The 23,557-nt window shown below is 42.1% G+C and overlaps 1 protein-coding gene across 1 annotated transcript; it reads left to right on the top strand.

Annotated features, from left to right (window-relative positions):
• The first annotated feature begins 835 nt into the window (after nt 1–835).
• On the top strand, nt 836–12,417 carry LOC127213204 (arylacetamide deacetylase-like 4 family member 1). The gene is made up of 4 exons (XM_051173510.1): nt 836–1,025; nt 4,664–4,880; nt 9,486–9,549; nt 11,643–12,417. Exons 1-4 carry the CDS (start codon nt 861–863, stop codon nt 12,415–12,417), a joined length of 1,221 nt encoding a protein of 406 aa, XP_051029467.1. The 5' UTR covers nt 836–860.
• The last annotated feature ends 11,140 nt before the right edge of the window (nt 12,418–23,557 follow it).

Below are 23,557 nucleotides of genomic sequence, written 5' to 3'. Positions count from 1 at the left end.
ACTTCTCACAGCAAAGTCCGCATAACAGATGCCACATACCCTTTATGATTCTATCTCATACCCACTACTTTTAAGGTTCTCAGTATATTCTCCAATCTCTTACCTATTCCAGAGAATCACTGCACTTTCTGATGCCGAGAACCCAATAAAGGAAGTGGTGTTTATTTTATATGTCTTAGTTTATATAGTAAAGTGTGTTCGAGGTGAGGTTTTTTTTTCCCCTGTCTCTAAATTAGCTAATACCCTCATCAACTATACCATAAATGTCTATGTAGAAGACAAAAAAACATACGATGGCGCTAAGGCAAGGAGTAGTTGTGAAGTTAATTGCTGATACCAAGTACATCAGGCTAGCAGGAAGAGAGAATGGTATGTGGGTAACTTCCCATACACTCCTCGATTTTTCCTCACCAAATTCCATAAGGCCATCTCCCAAATCTCTGGTTACACTCTCAAAAGAAGACCCATAAGGCTCCTGACGTGACTTCTGCATGCTTCCCAAGTTTCCCACAGATCTAGCCATGCTTGGACATCACACCCCAGTGATTTCTTCCTCACTGTTGTCACCCTTCTAATCAGCTGGTAACTCTCCAGGTGGTATGACTAAAAAGCCAACCTGTACCGGGACAAGGTGCCAGGGCTCCACTGCTACTGGGCAGGAACTTCTCCAGGTGGAGATCTGATGTAATTCATTGAGCATCACAGAAAGACATTCTCAGAGTGCCAGAGCTGCCTGCAGTGGGAGGGGGAAGGCCCTGGAGTCACTCTGTGTATTATAAGGCATCTGGCTCTGTAGAGGAGACAGTTCTACGAGCTCTTTCCAGGTGACTGGTCTTCCTCAGCTCATTCTAAGGACCACCATGATCTTGATGATAATCCTTCTCACTGGTGTATGCCTCCTGGTCCTGGGGGTCAGTATATGGGTTCTCATAGAGGAAATCTTCACTGTCCATGTTCCTCTTGCCATCACCCACCGAGTGAGATTTCACATTCTACACTACTTATTCCAGCTGGTACTAACATTGGTAAGTTTTGTTTTCAATGACCAAATCCTGCCTGGGGTACACAAAAGTCCAGCCTTGTGAAAGAATTTGGCAAAGACCCATAATTTAAGAGCACCTGATAGTATACACCGGTCAGTGATGATGGGAGACATTGTGATAAGGACTTTTTAAGTACTGTGGCCCCCTGTACAGTGTCTATTAAGTGAGCTCTGAGTATTTTCTCAGTTTGTATACTAGCATGGGGACAATTAGTAGGGAAGAAATTCATAGAGAAGATTTCTGATGAGAAGAACTCTGGAGTCTGTTTGATAAAAATTAGAGGAGCAATTGTGTGTGGTGGCTCTACCTTGGTAAAGAATCATAAAACTATCAGTTCATAACCAGTTGGAAAAACAGTCTATTGTGCTTTTGGTAGAAATAGTGACTTCAGTTGGGTGTAGAGGGGTCTGACATGTTGTGATGTCCTGGTCTCCATGGTTCTTCATATATTTTGAGTTGTTTGGAACAAGTAGTCTCAAACCACGGCTCAAGATTTTAGTACCTTCTTGGGAACGGTGGCTCCCATTCAATTTTTTAAAAGTATTTTTTGATAATTTTATACAATGTATTTACATCATATTCACCTTTCCTACTCCTGCTACTTCTACCCTATCCACTCTCACCTTCCTACCCACCCAGCTTTGATTTTTTTGTCTTTATTTGTCTCTTTTTATCGAGTCAAGTTTCTATATTCTTAGAAGTTGTGCCTTCCCTGGAGTCTTGTCCACCCACCCAGGGGCCACATCATTTAAAAAACTGACTTTTCCTCTCACAGATGCTATTACATATCAATAGCCCTTCAGTTAGTACTGGGGTTTTTTGCCTACCTTCTTTCCTTCCATGTTGAAATTTTGGTCTAGCTTGTGCTTGAGGAGATATTGCACATGCTGTCACTTTGCCTTGAGTTTGTATATGCTACTATCTTGTTATGTCCAAGGACCACTGTTTCCTTGAAGTTTCTATGTCCTGTAGCTTCTGTATACTCTATGTATTCTATTCTGTGAAGACCCTGAACCTTGGAAGAGTGATACAGATGTCTCATTTAGGACTATACACTCCATAGTGTCTCTTAATTCTCTGCACATTGACCAGTTGAGGGGTCTCTGTGTTGATTGTCATCTGCTTCAAGGGGAAGCTTCTCTGATGAGGGCTGAGAGATGCACTGATCTGTGCGTAGAGTAACAGGCAGTGAGCAGTTAGGAGTCATTTTTAACACCATATCCATATAGCAGAGTAACAGTCATAGGGTCTCCTCTAGGACCTATGACTCATCTAATCACTGGTTCTTGGCCTCATTAATAGTGCCATGTACAGGTTCATCTCATGGAGTGAGTTTCAGATCCAGTGAAAAAGTGGTTAATTACTACAATAACATTCATGTCATTATTACAAAATTTTGGGAAGGGCAAAGGAGTATTGTGTTTTCATTGATAGGATCTGTTCTGTGGCTTTGGAAATGAAAAGATAGATTAACTGGAGATAGATGGTATATGATATTAATCACTTTATTATGTGAATATTTAATACATACAAACTGCAAAAGGATGGGTAGACATGAGGGTTTATATTCTATTTTGACAAAGAATCAGTCATAGAGAAATGAAAAAGACTTTTATAGGTCATCCTTCATGACACTCTAAGTCTCTCTCTCTCTGTGTGTGTGTGTGTGTGTATGTGTGCGCGCACGTGCTCGCGCGCATGCACGCGCGTGTGTGCACCCAATGGTCCTACATACCCTGGCACACAAAGAGGGCTTTGAATACACCCTCTGGGTAGGTGTCAATCAAGTCTTCTAGAACAGAGGTGAATGTAGAAGACAGATGTCACTCATAGCTTTTCTTCTATTAGTGAATGATGCACACTCACAGACATACCCAACATGCTCTAAAACAGTGCCCTGAGTGGGAGCTGACTATGGGAAAGAAAAGGTAGGAGGAGACCACAGTTCTGCTAGGGAGAGGCAGAAGAGTTCTGCCTTGCTGAGAGGTCACACCTGAGCTACTAGCTAAAATGGGGATGAAGGAAGAAGCACATGGATATTTTGTTGGCTGAGAGATCCAGGGGCTTGGACTTTGGAAAATCAGTTTGGAGTTCAGTGTAGTGGAACAGGGGAGGAGGGGAAGGGGAAAGAATGGCATTAGGGTGTGTGGTTGTAGATTGTGTAAACTGTTAAAGATGTTCTCAATTCATTGGTGTTTCCCCCAATAAGATGAAAGGTCACATGGCAAGTAAGCCCACAAACATCTAATCTTCCAGGTGGGGTCCACCACCAGAGCATCAACATGTTCAGAAGTAAAATGTTGAACTCACTAATCCAGTCCCCATATCAGCTGGTACAGAAGTTAGAGTCCAAGGCTGATCTGTTGGGAGGCATTTGTGGCTACCAGGTTCTAGCCCCACCTTTTGCCTCCTGAAAAATATAAAGTGCCTATTTTGGTTTGAAAGAAAATGGCCTCCAATGGGATTGACACTATTAGGGGTGAAGCTTTATTGGAGGAAGTATGTCATTGTTGGGTTGGGCTTTGAGGTCTTCTATGCTTGAGATACTGCACAGTGTCTGAGTCTACTTCCTGTTACCAGTCTACTTCCTGTTACCAGCATATCAATATGTAGCAGCTCTTTCTCTAGCACCATGTCTTTCTGCACACCGTTATATCCCCCATCATGCTGACTAAATCTCTAAAACTGTAAACTACCACCTCAATTAATGTCTTCCTTGATAGGGTTGCTGTAGTCCTGGTGTCTCTTCACAGCAATAGAAACCCTAAGACAGCAGCCTTGACTTTCAAGCTTACCAATGGATTCTATCCCTGTCATTCACACTTAAAGAGCACCACACAGTTTCTGACAAGTACATAGTTGATGCTTAGACTATCATAGAAAAGATAGCCACCATTTACAAACTTCATTGTTTGCTGGTTTTTCATAACTCACTCACTTTATGACATCCAGAAGCCCTGGAGTGCATGGAAACTAATCCTGCTTTGTGGGTGAGGGAATTATGAGGAAAGTTGTCACTGAGTCACCTAGTTTTTGGCACATAGTGTGGAGCAGAAATTGAACTAGGCATAGGACTCACAGGTATACCAAGAAACTTCAAGTTTGTGGTAGGCTTTGGGCCAGCACTCAACTTTACTGTGTACTATGTGTGACAAAGGTATCATGTGAGTCATAAAATGACCATGGGACTAGAAATAGTGGCTTTCCTAATATTTTCATTTGTGCCTTTGTGTTTGGTTTTGTTTATTCAAGAGAGGGTATCACTATGAAGCTCTGGTTGTCTTATGAAGAGGTACATATGTGCCTAGAAAATGAGGTACCAGATGAGAGAAATGAGTTGAGAGCTAGCATAGAACCAAAACTATGGGGTATATGTTGCAAAAACCACTGGGAAATCCTGATGGCAAGGAGTAGCTTTTTCTCTCCTAGTTTGTGTCCCCCATTTCCCAGAACTTCACAAGTAGGCACTGACTTACTTACAGGAAACAATCCCACCCAATTAGGAGATTTGGCAAAGTCCTGAGTTGAGCCATACAGTACTTTGGGCAATAACAGTAGAGAGGAAGGAAGGAAGGACTGTAAAAAGCAGCCAACTGGTCTTTTCTTCTATCTTTCCACAGGGGAACTTACTGGAGAAGATGAGGATTTGCTCCATGCCTCGCTTTTTCCGCTTTATGCAAGACCTGCTGGTGCTAAAGAATAACTATGGTGTGTTGGTAAAGGACCTGCATTTTGGAACAATACCTGTGAGGCTATTCCAGCCCAAGACAGCCTCCTCTGGCCCCCGGCGAGGCATCATCTTCTACCATGGAGGAGGTTGTATGTTTGGTGGCCTGGGTAAGCATTGTCTGTAAGGCATAGGAAGGGAGTGGCTGTCAAAACTGACATAAATACATCTACATTCCATTGGGAATTCTTGGGAGGGATCCAAAGAAAGCAGCAGCCAGAAATCCTTCTGAGGAGGCCAGATACAGGCTGAGGGTCGTATTGGTCCATAAGGTTGCAGTTTCCATGGAAATGTTTTCTATAATAAATCTTATTCCAGGAGTAGACACAGTGTCATAAGCAGCCAAGTAATTGGTGTGATTCCTCCCTTCCATTCCTTCTCAAAGGCACTGGCTCATTTGAGATTCCCAAATCACATGCATCTCTCAGCTCTGCCGAACCACCAGGTGTCCCGATGGGACCCTTGTCTCCATTTCTTAACTTGTAGGCTGTTCCCCTTTATGGATCATGAGGGTCTTCAAACACACCTCATAGACCATCTCTGCAGTCTAGCCCCTCCTCTGCCCCCTGTGATATCCTGTCCCATGCAGTCACTTTTTGTCCCCTCCTGCCCTTGCCATGCTGCAACACAGGCTCAGTTACACATAGCAGATATGCAGAAATCATCAGTCTTGGTATCTGTGCATGCTGTATTGTTCTCAAAACAGCACCCCCTTGTCTGGCTTGGAACACATGAATATCCTTTTGATCTTGGACCTTTTCACAAATAGTCTTTCTAGAGTGGCTTCCCCTAGCACCCACCTACAGAATTTTTTTCTGCCATTCTAAGGCTAAACGCCTACCCTCCAACTCTACCCGTGACATCTTCCTCATTTAAACGTCTTTATGGCATTTGTCACCCGCTGAGCTTGCTTTGGTTTTCCAATCCCTGTGTTGCTTCTCTTCTTTCCTCTCCTCTTTCTTTCTCTCTCTCTCTCTTTCTTTCTTCTTTCTTTCCTTCCTTCCTTCCTTCCTTCCTTCCTTCCTTCCTTTCTTTCTTTTTGCCATCTTTCTGTGTCTAGTGAAAATGGGAACTCTAAGAGGGAGAGACCTGGGTGTTTTGTGTTGCTGGATCCCCAGTACTTGGCCTTATTTTTTGTATTTTTGACTGATTTGTAAAAACATGGATATGTGTTGAGTGAAAGAACAATTTTACAGAGGAGCAAATGATAGAGTGAGTAAGAAGCACATATGTAGAAAGGATAGATAGATGGATGTCCCTCTCCATTGGTAGAACAGCATGCGATGGTGATTACTTACTGCCACCTTGTGGTAGAAATGTCTGTGGCTATTCCACAACTGGAAATGGTGACTAGGAGGCCCACAAATTAACTATGATTGGAACCCACGTATGGGTCCCACCCTTGTTCGGGAGTATTTTTCAGTCTAAGTAACTCTTGGGTGCCTCCCCTAGACTGCCAAGCTCTTCAGTGGTGTAAAACACTCCTATAAATGCTACTTATATGAGTTGCTGAAGTCCTGGTGTTCCTTTGATTCAGTGTCCACCTATCTCAACCCTTTCCTATTCACTCCAAGCAGAGCAGGTGACAGGTACAAAACTCTGATACTGGAGAAACTAGAGGCTCTTAATTGGAGGAAGGGTATGAGTGAGACAGATTGTAGGGAAGCTGGACAGATAGTGACTAAGAGGAACTTTATAATAACTGTTCATTAATGTCACATCCACTCCCAGTCCCCCCTACAAGCCAATTCAGTCCCTGTCTAAGGAAGTCCCAGACATCTATACTTAAGAAAACATGAATAATGCTAACATACAGTGTAGTAAGGCTTTTTGTCCAGCCAGCCAGTCCCGAATACCACACGGAGACTTATTGTTAATTATAAATGCTTAGCTGATTGCTTAGGCTTGTATCCAGCCATCTCTTACAACTTAAATTAACCAATTTCTAGTATCCATGTGCTGTTCCAAGGCTCATTTACTTCATCTGTGACCTTCCCATGTTGCTTCCTTTGTATTTGGCTCAAGATTCTTCAGACTCCAACATTCTTCCTCCCAGAATCCACTGTCTGGCTGTCCCACCCATACCCTCCTGCCTCACTACCAGCCAGTCAGCTCTTTATTAAACCAATCAAAAGGTGCCTTGGCAAAGACACAGCTTCACAGTGTACAAAACGATTATTCCATAACATTTCCCCATTTTGTCTAATTTAAAAAGGTTTTAACTTTAACACAGTAAAACTACACATAACAGTAACAGTTATTGAGTAAGAATTACAGTTATAATAACCAGCTCATTTGTATTTGGCAAAATTAGAGAAAATACTCTGTTTTCTATCTTATCATTGTAAATCTGAAGTTTTATACCTAATTTCCTTTTTAATCATAATTAAGGAAAATTTTAAATTTAATTATTTAGTCTTTAACTCCATCAAGGACCCCAGAAGGGTATAATGTTACCTAATGACAGGGACATCTGGCTGTCTGGACAGTCGCCCAAAGTTCTTCTGCAATGTTGGAACATCCAACTTTGGCCTACAGACCTAGTATATCTGACAAACATTTCTGAGAAGCTGGGAATTTTGAAGGACTATCCTATCTTGTCTTGGCAAAATTTGGCAGTCACTTTTTTGCATCCTGCTGGTTCAGTTTGTACAGCATACTGTCAGAAATTGAGGAAATGGCAGTTTCTTTGCCCAAATGGTTGGCTTTTACCTTAAAGAAAGAAAACTCTATACAGAGGTTCTTTGATGCCCGTTATCTTTTCTGAAGTAAACTGGCCAAGAGCAGATATGTCTCACTGTCAAGAAAAGTCTTATATTATTAAAACATTTTAAGTGTCATACTCTGTAGGTCTTTGAAATGTTTGGAGACCATCTATCTAAATATATCTGTTTAACCTTGAAAACATACCTAATATGACTATAAATTTGATTATTATAGATGACTACTAACCTGTATTTCTTAACACACATTTTGACTTTCAATTTGAAGTCAAGATACTTTAAAGTATACAGGCTGGTTTAATCCATCAGTTCCCATAATCCGATGTTTCTTAGCTGTTATCAATCACTCATTAGCAGTCAAAAAATTTAAACTTTGCATGTTTCATTTTTTTCTTTTATATTACTTTTCCTTTTAAGTACTTTATTATTTTGAAATTATATATTTTTATGACTCTCCATACCATTTTTCTATTCTCTCTCAAGCTTGTGTACATTTTTTTAAACACACTGTAATCCATTTAGAGGGTTTTGTTTTTTTTTTTTGTTTTGTTTTGTTTTTGTTTGTTTTTTTGCTTTTTGTTTTTTTTGCTTGTTTTCCAAATCTGGATCTCTCTTTACTGAACATTTGTATCCTTTTCTGTTTTCATGAGGAAAACCCCAAACCTACCATATAGTGCAATGTCATAGATTCCACAGGAGGTTCAAGTCCACAGGCAGCAGCTGGAAAACACTTCCCCGTACTGCGGCCAGAGTGAGAGACATCAGACTAGGAAGCATGTTTGGCTCCATTTGTGTGTTTAGAACCTTTTAAAAACTTTCTCGGGTCTTAAGTGGATGTAGGTGCCAGATGTTTGGGTGTCATGTGAAGGTAGAGTTTTCTGTCAGGACTGCCATCAGCTCTGTTCCACCAGCCACTTTCCAAATAACCAGCCAGAGACCTATTATTAATTGTAAATGCTTGGCTGAAAGCTTAGGCTTGTCTCCAGCCAGCTCTTACAGCTTAACTTAACCCATTTCTATTATTCTACACGCTGTCCCGAGGCTCATTTACCTCATCTGTGAACATCCCATGTTGCTTCTTCTGCATCTGGCTCAAGATTCTTCAGACTATGCCCTTCTTCCTCCCAGCATCCTCTGCCCGGCTGTCCCAGCCATACCTCCTGCCTCACTACTGACCAGCCAATCAAAAGGTGCCTTGGCAAAGACACATCTTCACAGTGTACAAACAGATTGCTGCATAACAATACAGCAAGGGTGAAGCATGATTGTTCCAACCACAGAGCTACCTCCTGCCTCAGCTGAGATTCCCTGGCGCATTGGCCTCAGCACCCGTTTTTACTTCTTACCGTGTCACTGAAAGTCCTGGTTTCTACCTACCAATTGCCTATCATCACTACATTACTTGGTGAAATTTACAAAATCCTGATTCCTGCATTCCTAGTTTAGAGTTGCTGGTCCAGCAGGTTTGGGCATTCTTAGCAGAATATGTTTACAGACTACTTAGTGCCTCTGTATGCCAGTAGCCAGGGCTGGACAGAGCTGAGTTGAAGATGCATTTCTCAAGTTCTGTTCCTGGCACTGGGCCTAGAAGTTGAGCCCAGTAATCGTAGAGGCGCCACCTTCTGGACTTCAAATGTACCACCCTCCTAACTGAAATGTTCCATCCAGCCTTTGTGTATTTCCTATTCAATGTGAAATATATAAAGTTATTAATATTCCTAACACGTCATTCCAGAGCCCACAATTCTCACCTTTGTCCATTTCAGACTCCCTGGCTTTCTAGTCCTCAGTCACTTCACTATAAAGTTCAATAATACAGAAGATGAGCCACAAAGTCCCCTTGAGCCCTGACATTGACATTGAGAGTGATGACTATCTTTCCCATGGAGGATATTACCTCCTTACTCATAGCACAAGAGTCTGTCTTAGGGCTGTGCTAGAAAGGTCTAGATCCTCCTCATGAGCTGCATTGGATCTGTTCTTGTCTTACAGATTGTTACCACAACATATGCAGCTACCTGGCCCGGGAGACAGATTCAGTGTTGCTGTCAGTGGGGTGAGTAACTTGTAATAGACATTTGGCTTTATCAGGTACCTGGATGAGCCATAACAGGGAGATACAAGATTAGATGGCCCTGATTTGCTCTGGCCTGGTCCCTGGCCATTCAGTAAATGAAACAGAAAGGTATATCACTATGTGAAGAATCTAGGCAGTGAAAAATTACATAAAACTTTTCAACAACTTACATCAAACCCAATACCTTCTTTATCATAGTTTTAAATGATCAAAATCAGTAGGACATGTTTTATGCATACCTAGAGATATAATAAATTGATGTCAAAAGAAAATAGGTGATGGATCCAGGGATCAGGGTGTCTTAGTTACTTTTTTGTTGCTGTGATGAAGCACCACAGCTGAGGCTGGAGAGATAGCTCAGGAGTTAAGAGCATGTGTTGTTTTTGCAGAGGACCTGAGGTTAGTTCCCAGCACCCATGCCAATAGCTCAATGACCATGATCCAACACCCTCTTCTGGTTCCTGTGGGCACTGCACCATGTGCACAAAACCCCACACAGACTCCTGCATATACACATAATTATATACTAAAATACAAGTATTTAAAGAAAATCTGCCACAACCAAAGGCAACTTAAGGAAAAGAGAATGCATTTCAGTGTATGATTCCAGGAGGATAAGAGTCCATCATGGCTAGGAGTCAAAGCAGCATGCAGCAGCCAGGGCAGTGAGAGCCGCAAGCAAAGAGCTCACAGCCTGAACCACAAGCACAAAGCAGAGAGTGAGCAGGAAGTGGGGCAAGGCTATAGACACCCAAAGCCCACTAGCAGTGACATACATCCTCTGGCAAGACTCCACCTCCCACAGGTTCCACAGCATTGCTAAACAGCGTCACCACTGGAAAACAAGTATCTGAGCCTATGGGGGACACTTCTCATTCAAACCTCCCCAGAGAGTAACCTTCCTCTCAACAGGCTGGCATTGGCCTGGAGAAGATAATGGAGCAGTAAAGGATGGCTCAGGCGAAGCCCAGGGTTTTTGTTGAAGTGATGATACTGACAGTTCTCAGTACACTGTTAAAAACCCATCTACCTGATGCCAGACACACAGGGGCCAAGTTAGAGAGTGACTTAAGACGTTTATTTAGGAAGAAATAACTTAAAACAGAGACAGATGATTGCCAGCAGGTTCCGGTCCCAAGGATGCCTCTAGATGCCCTCGTTCTCTGTCCAGGAAGCAAGAGAGAGCTCTGGGGTCCCCTACCCCAGACCTAGTTCTCCCAGGTCATGTCAGCACTTGTCCCCACCCCCAATGGATGTGGTCAGTGCAACAGGTGCAGGCAGAGTGAATATCTCACTACACTGTTGCTGTGATAAAACACTCTGGCCAAAAGCAGAAGAGAGGTTCATTTTAGTTTATGACTCTGGGTCACAGGACATCATTAATGAATTTCAAGGCTGGAAATTGAAGGCAGGAGTGCTTACTAATCTGCAAAACATTACATCAGACCAAGGAACTCACTTCATAGCCAAGTACAACAGGAACCATGGAGAATGTTTCTTGCTCACTGGTTTGTAGACTTATGCTTAACAGCCCAAGGTCACCTGCCCAGGAAATGATGCTGGCCATGGTGGTGCCAATTAACAGTCAAGACAACTATCCTACACATACATGCCCACAGGCCAATTTTTAGTTTGTTTGCTTGTTTTGTTTTTGTTTTTGTTTGTTTGTTTGTTTTTCAATACAGGGTTTCTTTGTGTAACAGTTCTGCCTATCCAGAACTTGCTTTGTATATCAGGCTGGCTTTTAACTCACAGAGATCTGCCTGCCTCTGCCTTCTCAGTGCTGGGATTAAAGGAATGTGCTACCATGCCTGGCTCAGCCCATAGGCCAATTTGATCTAGGAGATTCCTCAACCGAGGCTCTCAGATGATTATAGACTCTGTTAGATTGACAGTTAAAATTAACCAGGACATCATCTTTATTTGGGGTGTTATTTTTAAGGCTTAATCAGGCTTTGTCTCCTCTGGAGATAAAGATTAGCCTCTACTAAACTCTGCATGTGTTAGTGTGTTATGCTTTTTTCTTTCTTTTTTTTTTTTTTTTTTTTTTTTTTTTTTTTTTTCCTCCTTAGGTACCGCAAGCTTCCTGACCACCATCACCCTTCTGCTCTCCTGGATTGCCTGAATGCCACTATCCACTTCTTGAAAGACCTGAAAACCTATGGGGTAGACCCTACCCGGGTGGTGGTTAGTGGAGAAAGCGTTGGAGGTTTGGGTGCATCCGCTGTTACCCAAGCGTTATTGGGCAGGCAAGATCTTCCCCGATTTCGGGCTCAGGTTCTGATTTATCCGGTTCTCCAGGAGATCAATTTTCAGTTACCATCTTACCAGCAGAATCAAAATTCCCCATTCCTATCTAGGAAATTTTTGATGACCTGTGTATGTAAGTACTTGGCCATTGACCTGTCCTGGATGGATGCCATGGTGAAAGGTACTGTTATACCCCCAGACTACTGGAAGAAATACAGCAAGTGGCTCAGCTCTGACAATATCCCCCAAAGATTCAAGAGCCAAGGCACACAACCCAAATTTCCTGGAATTTTTAATGAGGCTGCCTATCTGGAAACCAACAGTATTTTCAAGGTAGAAGTTTCACCTCTCCTGGCAGATGACAAGACCATCGCTCAGCTCCCTGAAGCATTCCTGGTGAGCTGCGAGTATGACATTCTCCGTGATGACACCTTGCTCTACAAGAAACGCTTGGAGGACCAGGGGGTCCCTGTGACCAGGTGCCATGTGGAAGATGGCTTTCATGGGTGCATGCTTTTATTTGATAAGAAGATTTTCTCTTTCCCTTGTTCACATAAGATTATGAATTCTATAGTCAGTTACATAAAGGGCATATGAGGCCTTCAGGATGAAACCAGTAGTCAAATAACCGCTTAGGGTACACAGTTAACACCCCTGCATTGCAAACAAGCAAGCAATCCTAAAGAAACAAGTAAACAAGCAGACTGAAAACCAAAACCAAAACATACAAAGTAAAAGAAATCATGTGATAATAGACATGAGTAGAGTAAGTCAAGGATGGCCTCTGACATCAGCAAAGGACTTGGCTGAGTACCTCACTTCATAGGGAAGAGTCAGAGCTGAGATTCCTGCTGGGGGCACAGATTTTCACCATGTCTGTTCTCTTCAAGAGCAATGTTTGGTTGCATCTAGTGGAACTCTACCACTGTCCCTTAGAGAATGAGTATCATGGAATCGTGTAGAAGTAATACTCTACAGCTCTGTGCAGAATAGATGCCACCACGCTGCCACGTGGTCACTGATGGATGAATCTGTATCCAGTGATGATAAATCTTTGCAGAGAAACTCTTAATTGACCCATCTACCCTTGAGCTGAATTACAGGAAAATTTCTTAGGAAGGAAATTTCATTTGTAGGAAAGAGAAGCAGGGGATGAGGACGAAGGGAGGAGTAGAAGGGAAGAGTGGACTTTGAGGGGTGTCCAGCCTTGCCTAGACTCAAACCTTTAATTGGAATTTCTAGAGCAGACTTTCATTTATGAGGGGGCAGGGTCTCACATCATGACTCTCTCATGGGTAACTGAGACTAGCAGGAACATGGAAAGTGAATTCTAAGGGACTTGGGGACCGAGCTACATCTGTTGTTTTCCATTAGAGCAAAGTGCCTTACTCTTTTTCAGAAAATATATGTTTCTTCTCAGATGGAAAGGGAAAGGCATGAGGCCTTTGTAGAAATAAGAGCCTGCCGTTGATTAGCTGCTGTTTGGATCCACTTGAGTTGGTTCATCTTGTTGTCCCCTCCATTGGTTGAAAAGTCCTTGGAATCTGGACTGGCAACTGGGGAGGCTGCATGGGACCAAACAAGACCCTCTCATGTGGATGACAGTTGTGTGGCTCTGTCTGTTTGTGGGGTCCCTGGCAGTGGGACCAGGATCTACCCCTGGCACATGAGCTGGGTTTTTGGAGCCCATTCCCTATGGTCGGATGCCTTGCTCAGCCTTGATGCAGGGGGGAGGGGCTTGGTCCTGCCCCAACTTCATGTGTCAGATTTTGTTGACTCCCATTGGAGACCTTACCCTTTCTGAGGAGTGGATGGGGGTGAGGAGGAGAGTTCAATGGGGAGCAGAAGGAGGGAAGGGAAGGGGAACTGTGGTTGTATGTAAAATGAATAAACAATTTAAAATAAAATGTCCCTAGAGTAGTAATTCAGAGACAATTACATCACAAGGATTCTGACTTGTTGAATAGTTGAGTCTCTGACAGATACAAAATTTGAGGGTGGTAGAGCTTTAGAAAGGGCAGGAAGGATCCCTGAAGAGAAGTGGGCCTTTCTCCTTTAGGCTTATAAATGGACTTGGCTCCTTCCTTTGACAATGAACATTAGTCCCACTTTTGTTGGCATGGACAAATATCTGACAAGAAGCAACATAAGGAACGTTTATTTTGTTCATGCTTTTATAGAGGAGTCCACTATGGAAGCCATGCAACAGAAGCATGAGAGAGCTGGTAACATTGTGTTAGCAGCCAGAAAGTGGAGAGCAAATAGGAAGGGATTTTGGCGGGCAAGATTTCAAGGCCTCACAACCCTCGTGGCCTTTTCCTCCAGCAAGATTCTACCCCGTAAAAGTTCCACAGCCATGTGAGGCAGTACTACCAGCTAGCAACTGAATATTCAAATGAGCCTAAGGAGGACATTTTACATTCATGACTCCTGTATGTTATTGGACCATTTTATAATACAAAACTCACTGATTTCCACTATGAAAGTGCTGTTAATCTTTTGTTCCAAAGCCAAGACTCCTTTAACATCAAGGCAGTTACTTAATTTTGGATCTCTGTGAAGAAAATGGAAAAGAGAAAAACAAACAAACAAAACAAAACCCAACAACAAAACAACCTACGCTCCCACTATATAATAGAATAAACATTTTTATTCTAAAAGTGTGAACAGGGGGATGTCAAGTAAAGACCAAAATTCAGCAGTGAAAACATCAAATCTTCTGTCTCCATGTCTGGCATTTGGGGCCTGCGGCCTTATTTTCTGTGCTGGTTAGCTCCAATTTTCAATGTGACATAATTTTGCCCATTTGAGGCACCATCTTGTGGGAACCCTAATTCATTTAAAGGAGGAAAGACTAAAATTAGCAGGCTCCCTGTCTTTGAAAAAAATGCCCAGAAAAATGTGTTCTTGGGGTTTATACACAGAAGTTGACACATCTGTGAAACAAGGGAACCACACTACCTCCCAAGCTGCCATAAATGTCATCTCTGTGGTGCTGGATTTGAAAGCATGACAGATGCAAAATTGGAGGGGGTTTGTGGAGAGCAGCTGATCCTTAGCACAGTGTGGCAAGATCAGAGTCCCTGCAAAAAGGCTCTGAGAGGCCATTGAATCAAGCTGTGAAGATGCAGCCTCAATTGCAATGGCAACCCCATGATAATGGAGATGCCAGGACTGTGGGATGTCCCCAAAGCATAGCTGCAGTTGAGCAGTGAAGCTGGACTAAGCCTGAAGGAGGGATACACTGTATATGGTGCAGGTAACAGAGCTAGAAAACTGGGCATGCTGAAGCCTATTGGAGTCAAGATTACCTTATGAGCCCCAAATGCTGGACGTTGAAGCTTCATGATTTGGTATTATTTCTGCTAGACTTTATTTTGTGTTATTATGATGAATTTTTTTATAACCCATTCCTCCATTTCAGAATAAAAATTTTATTGTGCTATGGCATGATTTAAGTACGTAAATTGATTTTAACTTTATAGGCGGTCACAGTTAAAAGACTTTGAATAGACTTTGATCTTTAAACTTGGACTATATTTTATATTATATAAAAAAAAAGGGCCTTGAGGATGATGAGTAGAAGCTAGAGGGTGAAAGTAATGTGTTTGTGTGTCAGGTTGTCAAGGAGTGGAGTATGGTTAGCTGTAGTTATCAACCTGGCGTAATCTAGGATCACCTGGAAAGAAGGTATTACTGAGAAATTGTTTACATTACTTTCTTCCATTGACTAACTTCCCACTGCCTTTGTCTTAGAGTTTTTAGTGACCAAAACATCATGACCATAAAAAAAAAAAATGTGTGGAAGAGAGGGTTTATTTCAGCTTACAATGCTCAGGTCATACTCAATCATTGGGCAGAAATTCAAAGTGGGGACTTGGAGGCAAAAACTGAACCAGAGGTAATGAAGGACTGGACCGCTGCTTACTGACTTGTAACCCATGGCTTGCTCAACCTGCATTCTTTCAGCAACCACGACCACCAGCCCAGGGATGCATGTTCTCCCACATCAAGAGAATGTACCATAGACCTGCCCATAGTCCCATCTAATAGAGGCATGTCCCTTTTCCTAAATGACTTGAGCTAGTGCCATGTGACATAATTAAATTTTCTTTTGTCTATTTCGTTTCCTGCAACCCAAGACTGAACTTAAGACTAGACTTCTCCTACCCTCCCCAACTCTATAATAAAATATTATTTATTAGCAGCAACCCTTGCCTGGGAGACATTAAAAACTCGGGACTCTAGCTCCTGATGGTTTCCCCTAACCATTCCAAGCTGATCAACAACCATATATTCTAACACACTTCATGAGACTGGGCTCACATGTCCCTAACCGAAGATTCTTGTTTTACTGATGAGAAATCAGAAGTGTTTTAGCCAACAAGGTAAGGACGTGCTGACCCATGCAGCTTGATTAAGATGAGCCACTAAGGACCCCACCTTGTTAACCCAGTATCTGGCATTTGTAAGGGCCTCAGATTGTTTCCCACTAGACATCAACTCCCTGGTTTTTTTCCATGTTGCTTATTCTTGTCCTAAGTAAAGGAAAAGAGAGGGCACGTAGTCCTCACTTAGTAGTCGTGGTGCCCTTGACAAGCCTGAAACACCCATGCCTGGCATGTTATTGCTGACTAACACACACTGGCTATTAGACTATGTGGCAAAATGCTTTCCTCGGGCTGAAGTGCTGTCTGCCCTGGCAGGAAACAATTATTAAGAAACAAAATTTACCCATGTCATCGTCAGACGAAAGCTGTAGTGCAGAATCTGAAACTTATGGGATGCATGATGGTAGGAGGCACATCAATAGTAAGGAGATGATCTATGAGAACCCCCACACTGACTCCCAGGAACAGGAGACACATGGTAGGTAGCAAGGAAAAGTTCCACCAAGGGAAGCATTCCTTCAGAGTGAGCTGGGGGAAACCTGTGCCCTTGGGAGACTTCATAGAACTTCCTACCCACAAACCCAGGCACCAACTTATAACCTTCAGAGAAGTGCTATGGTCTAACATCACCCCCTTTCAAACCCATTTGGATATTGGAAACATTGCTATGTGAACTGATTACAACAGACCCTAGCCCAGAGAGGCAATGGAGCCCTGGTACCTTGTCTCCAGGTCAGAACCATCCTTCATCACACCACCCAGGGAGTCACCAACCTGGTTAGGAGATGGATGCTTTTGGAGAAAAGATCATCTGGAAAATGATGCCTAGTGACAAATCCCTTGGAGGTTGAGGAAGCTCACTGCAGTCATGTAAAGTGCTCTGGGACTCTCCTCTCGGATGTGAAATCAAAAGATTAGAGCATCGGTGTATGTGCCCAGGTGAAACACAGTGAGAAAGGGCAGAACCAGGTGTTTAGAAAACCCATCATATCCCATCCTCACCTGTCTCTCTATTCACTAGCCTCATTTGCTTAATACCAGAAATGGGTTTCACAATTGTTCCTTGTATTAGTTCTGACCTTACATCCCACAGTCATGTTTTGAGGTCCAAAGTCACGTTGATCTAAACATGTCACGTTAACATGGATAAGCCAATTCTGAGAGACGTTAAGACTTTACTGTAAGCATACTTTTGTGTGTCTGTGCATATACACAGACTCTCGTGTGTGTGTGTGTGTGTGTGTGTGTGTGTGTGTGTGTGTGTGTGTGTGTAGAAGCTGAAATTAGGTATTTTCCTCAGTTGCTCTTTGCTGTATTTATCAAGGCATGGTCTTTCCTTGAATCTGGAGCTCACCAATTCTAGCCAGACTGCCCTGATTATCCTGTGTCTCCTTTCCTACCATCATACCTGTCCAGATGTTCTCAGCTCCGGTTCTCACATTAGGCCTTATGAACTGAGCCATCTCCCCAGCACTGAGCACACATTTTAAAAGATAAAATGAGAAACCCAATCCTTGAATCCACAGCCACTGCCTTTGTTGGATTGTCAGTGTTGACCACCTTCCACCTGCCATGCCCTGGTATGGGGTTTCCCCTCCTCTTGGGACCTTTTTCACTGCAGAAGTCTTCTGGTCTAAGCGGGTTCACAAAGCTTAAAATATTCATTAATACACTACATTTTAAAGAACCCAGGGGATAATGGATAGTGCATAATAAAATGATAGAGACCGTGGATTTATCTCCAGCATCAACAATAAGACAGGTGCTTCCTCTTCTGATGTTAGCATTCCTTGCAGGTGGGGTAGAGACCGGCGTAGAGGCACAAGGCATGTCGTGATTGCCTTCTTGCTAAGGTATGGGTAAAGAAGGACCTATGTTACACTAAGCATGGTTTTAGGTACCAGGTACGCACGAATAAACATACAGGTTAGCCACTGGCAGGATGTTGATGCCGGGCTTCAAAAGATGTGTCACCTAGAATACCAGGAGAGCATCATTCAGGCGATGGCCATTTTGTTTGTCATCAAGTGGATTCAATGTAAGGATCTTGAGATATGACTGCGCTGGTGGAGATGGAGAGGAATGCATGCAAAGATAGGTACCGTTATAAGAGAGAGAGGGGGAAACTACATAGAAACAAGGAAGGAAAGCAAGTGAGAGCCCAAATGGGAAGAGGCAATATTGCTATGGGCTGGACTGCACTGTGTACCACAAGGAACATGAGGCACAGGGTCTTATACACAAGCACTGCACCTACACCCCTCCTGCACCTCCCTCTCTCTCCTTGCACCGGCACCCTGAATTCACACGGCACCATCCTAAAAACCGTAATGGAAGTGGAACAGGAGAAAGCCGTGTTGGGCATTTTCTCTCACTGCTTTGATTTGCTCTGTTCTGCCACAGCCTCCCAGGCATGATGAATGGGAAAACCTCATTCTAAAATACATCTCCACTTCTCTAAATTGTTTCCTTCGGTATTTTGTCGCAGAAGCAACAACAGTGACTATTAGAGTATTGGTCTCAGAAAAGCTGTGGTTGTGCAAAGGGGACAGCTATGTGGCTCCAGTTTCATCATGTCTCGGATTCATTCGTCCAGTTCATTGTGTATGGAGAGCAATGGACATGGAGTTTTCATTGGTGCATAGAAAAGTCAGGCCACACATAAACTACTGACCCCACTCTACTCTGGAACACAGAATCCTCCCATTCAATTGTGATGAGAAAGAGCTGGGGTATAGAAATGAATACTTTGCTTTGGAATGGATTTTCATTTATTGATATAATTTAAGGTCAATTTTATGATAAGTATATTTCTACTCTTGTTTAGGTATTATGTTTATATAGCTCATTTAAAAATGTAATGTATAATTTAGTACAGATTACAGTTACCTATAATAGTCAAAACTTTAGTTAGGAGAGTTAGGTTTCCTAGATATACAGATATATATATATATATGTATGTATGTATGTATGTATTATATATGTATATATGTATGTACGTATTTATGTGTGTATATATATATATATAGTGTGTGTGTGTGATGGGAGATGTTATTCTATATATATGTTTCTCATATTGGTTAATGAATAAAGCACTGTTGGCAAGATAGGTGGGACTAGGAGACAAGGAGGATTCCGGAAGTAGTAGGGAGGAGATTCAAGATGGTGTACTGAGAGAGACCAGAATGCCAGAGCCTCTCTCAGGTAAGATAAGACCACGTGGAAGTACTTAGATTAATAGATATGGGTAAATATTTAAGACAGAGCTAGCTGATAAGAAACTAGTAACTGGACAACAGCATAATATCAAATACAGAGTCTCTGTGTATTATTTGGGACTGGCATGGCGGTGGGACCAAACCGGCAGGGAAAAAACATACTATAATATAATGGCGCCTTCAATGTGGCTAATAAGAACTTCCACTCAAAACTTAGCAAAAGCTTAAAAATGGTTTTAGAAACAAAAGAACAGAGACAAGCAAGGTTTCTTGGTAACAGCATTTTCTCAGTTGGGTTCTGCTTTGTTAGAAACAAGCAGAGATTCGCACGGCTCCTTTAAGGGAGGCTTCCTGATTCAGCATAAGCTGCAAAAACTGCAAGGCTTTTAAAGAGCTCTGCTAGCAACTGAATGATGTGTATGAGAGCTGGCAATGGCAGTGACCACATCTCCAAGCCGGCAGCATGCTGCTGGATGGCAGCATAGACCAAGGCGATGAGCACAGCTCTCAGTTTTGGTGGTAAAAGTACCTGCCGCCATCTTGGATAGACCACAGCTAAAACAGCCGTGGCTTTCATTTTAGCAGTGTTGTTGTTTACCAGATAAAAGACTCATGGCCAGAAAAAGATAAAGCTTTACAGTAAAGACAGATTCACATTAAGAAAAACCGCTAAAGGTTTACAGTGTATTTTAAAATATACATAGGCTTGGGAGAGAAAAAGAATAAAATGGTTTTGAAAAGACAGAGAGTAGGTGGGTGTGGTGGCACACGCCTTTTCCAGCACTCAGGAGACAGAGGCAAGCAGATATTGAAAGACCCGTGGAGGGCACGAACCCTCATGCCCCCGACTCAGGAAAGCACCCCCCCCCCCAATCACTCACGAGAAGCGGTCTTGATGCAAAAGCATGAGGTCTTTTATATTCCAGTGCACTGGGGTCCACAGCCATACTCCACGAGGGGTAAAGGACTGGGAACCCTGGGTACAGGGTTCAGACAGCTTTTATAGGGTTACAACAAAGCCCTTGCATTACAAATCAATCATCTTAATAGCATCCAGTGTGGACCAATCAATTTGAACTATCCAAGCCCGAGCTTTGCCCAGGAAGTCTGCTTTCGCTAGGCCTCCTGGGTAGTGTGGCATGGCTCATTTCCTGTTCTCATTCACTCACAGGTGCTGTCGGTAAACCCACCCTGTTGTAAACAGTCAAGAATGACCTTTTTCCTACTTACTGCTAGGGGGCAGAGTCTAGGGAAAATTAGGCTAAATTTTTCCATCCTTACAATATCTGTGATTTCAAAGTAAACCTGGTATACAGAATTAATTCCAGGAAAGATAAAAGTTACACAGAGAAACTCTGTCTCAAAAAAATGAAAAAATAAAAATGAAAGAAATAGAGTAATAAAGAAAAAAGCCACATAAGATGGGAAGCACAAAAAGAGTGTGGATACTGTATGCTGTTCTGTATCTTTAAATTATTTGACTGCTGAGGAAATAGCAACAACTGTTAAAAACAAATGCTGCTGGATTAATCCAATTTACATATTTTAAAAATGCTTTGACTCTAAAATTTAAGTCTAAGGACAGGTTAGGGGGAAACGATTTCTAATTTTGTTTCCACAGAAAATGAAAAGCTGTGGATTTTTTTTCCAGACTAACATGGTTTGATCAAGCAAGACCCCCTGAAACAGCGTCCCAGATAATCCAACATTCGAAAACAACTGGGACAAGCCAGGATTTCTGTGTCTTCTTGGATCCCCATGACAGCGCCCCCTACCAGCAGGAAGCAGTTTGGAAAGAACTACGCCCAAATTCCCAAATACTGTTTTAAAATGTTTGTTTTCATTTATATGTGGTTGGTTATAAATGGTTAATGACCACAACCAATCTTTTTAAAGGTAAAAAGGGGATTATGGTATAGATATGAATGCTTTGTTTTGAAATGGATTTTCATTTATTGATACAAATTTAAGGTCAATTTTGTGATATGTATATTTCTCCTCTTGCTTAGGAATTGTGTTTATATAGCTCATTTAGAAATGTAATGTATAAATAAAAAGAAATGTAATGTATAATTTAGCACAGATTATAGATAGTTAACTATAATAGTCAAAACTTTTAGTTAGGTGAGTTAGGTTTTTCTAGATATATAGAGATGTATTTGAAATAAATAGGCATTCTTCAAACCTTTCAAAGACCTACAGAATATGGCATTTTAAATGGTTTAGGGTTTTTCTTGACAGTGAGGCACAAGTGTTCCTGGCAACACCACCTGCATCAGAATGGAAGATGGACATCGAAGAAACTCATTATGGAATTTACATTCAATATGGCAAAACTAGCCATTTGAGCAAGATACTGCTCTTTTCTGGACTGATTGATTTTATGCTATATAAACTGGGCATGCACGATCCACAGGAAAGTGGTTGCTGATACAAGATGGACATTATTGTAGAGTCCTGCTTCATGGAAGAGTCTGCCAGACATTCTGCAGGCCACAGAGAAAAATGACTGACAAACTGCCAATACAGGTGGACAGTTTAAAGTTTCCTGCTTTGCTGAGGAGTCTGCCAGACACACTTTGGCCTATATGCTGAAGATGGAACATTACAGAAGAACTTCAGGTGACTGACCAGGTGAGTTGTCTCTGTCATTTCTGGAGTTTATATATTATCCTTCTGTGATCTTTGATAGAGTTGAAGACAGTTATGGTTATAGCTTTCCTTAGGATTAAAGATAAGTTACATATAGGACTTTAGACTCAAAGGTAGGATAAATGATGAAATATTTTATTTAAATCTTACTAAATGTTAATGGACTAAATGTTGTTAACTGTGGCTCTTATTTGATAACTGTTTTGTTATATAGTTTACTACATTAAGTTTAAAATCCTTCTTTTTATTTTAGACATAAAAGAGGAGATGATGGGAGATGCCTTCTGTAAATGTTTCTCTTATTGGCTAATGAATAAAGCACTGTTGGCCAATAGGAAAGCAAGATAAGCGGGACTAGGAGACAAGGAGGAGAGAGGAAGTAGTAAGGAGGAGTCAGCATGTAGAGACTTGAGAGAACAGAGATCCGGGTCCTCTCTCCGGTAAGGAGACACCACATGGAAATACTTAGATTAATAGAAATGGGTTAATATTTAAGACAGATCTAGCTGATAATAAATTAGCAACTGGCTGATAGCTTTATATCTAAAACAGTGTCTCTGTGTGTTATTGGGGGCTGGTACGGTAGTGGAACCAGACTGGCCAGCAGGAAAAACTCCTCTTAACAGAGCTGTGTTGACCAGGCAAAGGCAAAGATTTTTCTAATAATCAGAAGACTATGTATGCTCACTAGAAAAAGAAAGCTAGCATGTTATTTCATTTTCAACCTATTTCCATGGTGCACACCATTATTCCTAACACCCTGGAGGCAGAGAGAGGAGAGTCTTCACAATTTCAAGGCCAGCTAGGGCTACATAGTGAGACTGTGCCTCAGAAAGAAAAAAGAAAAAAAAAAAGAGTTTCCTTTTGAGACAAGGGCTCACATAGTTAAGGCTGGCCCCCAACCCAATATATAGCTGAGGAAGACCTGAAAAATGCATTTGTTGAAATGGTCTGGAGATCATCTGGGGTATGAACATGAATGTCTTGTTTGTTTGTTTGTTAAGAAAGAATCGGGAACTGGCTTAACAGTTAAGAACATTTGCTGCTCTTGCTTAAGACTGGAGTTCAGTTCCCAACACACATGTGGCAAACATGCTTACATGTAAAATAAGATATAAATCTTTAAGAACCATTCCTTTTAATAGCCCAGATGGCCTCAAGAGCTTCCCAGAACAACCTTGGATCTGACCATTTGGTAGCCAGGAACCTGACTTTGGATGTCTAACTAAAAGCTTGAGTCCAAGAAAAGCTTCTTTCTATTCCCCCTCCTCTCCTTTCTGTCTCTCTTCCCTGAAAATGTCTTTTTAATATTGCAATTGGGCACCCCAAGGGTAGCCAAATTGGGGTGGGGGTTCCTCTGAACTCAAGTGAGTTGGCCTGTCACCAGTGACCTTGACCTCATAAATGAAGAGGTATGGCCTCCTTCAGTGGGAGTATCGCCCAACATGTGTTGTTACTGAGTGCAGAGACCTCACT

This window comes from Phodopus roborovskii, unplaced genomic scaffold (genome assembly GCF_943737965.1).
Source record: "Phodopus roborovskii unplaced genomic scaffold, PHOROB, whole genome shotgun sequence".
Classification (NCBI taxonomy): Eukaryota; Metazoa; Chordata; class Mammalia; order Rodentia; family Cricetidae; genus Phodopus; species Phodopus roborovskii.
The sequence above is the reverse complement of the archived record's forward strand: the minus strand, read 5'-3'. Positions and strand labels throughout refer to the sequence as shown.

Bases quoted from the DNA above. Each gene is read 5' to 3' on its own strand.
- LOC127213204 (XM_051173510.1), top strand. From the start codon at position 861: ATGATCTTGATGATAATCCTTCTCACTGGTGTATGCCTCCTGGTCCTG. The intron at 1,026-4,663 runs GTAAGTTTTGTT...ATCTTTCCACAG, and splicing joins TCCAGCTGGTACTAACATTG to GGGAACTTACTGGAGAAGAT. The intron at 4,881-9,485 runs GTAAGCATTGTC...CTTGTCTTACAG, and splicing joins TTGTATGTTTGGTGGCCTGG to ATTGTTACCACAACATATGC.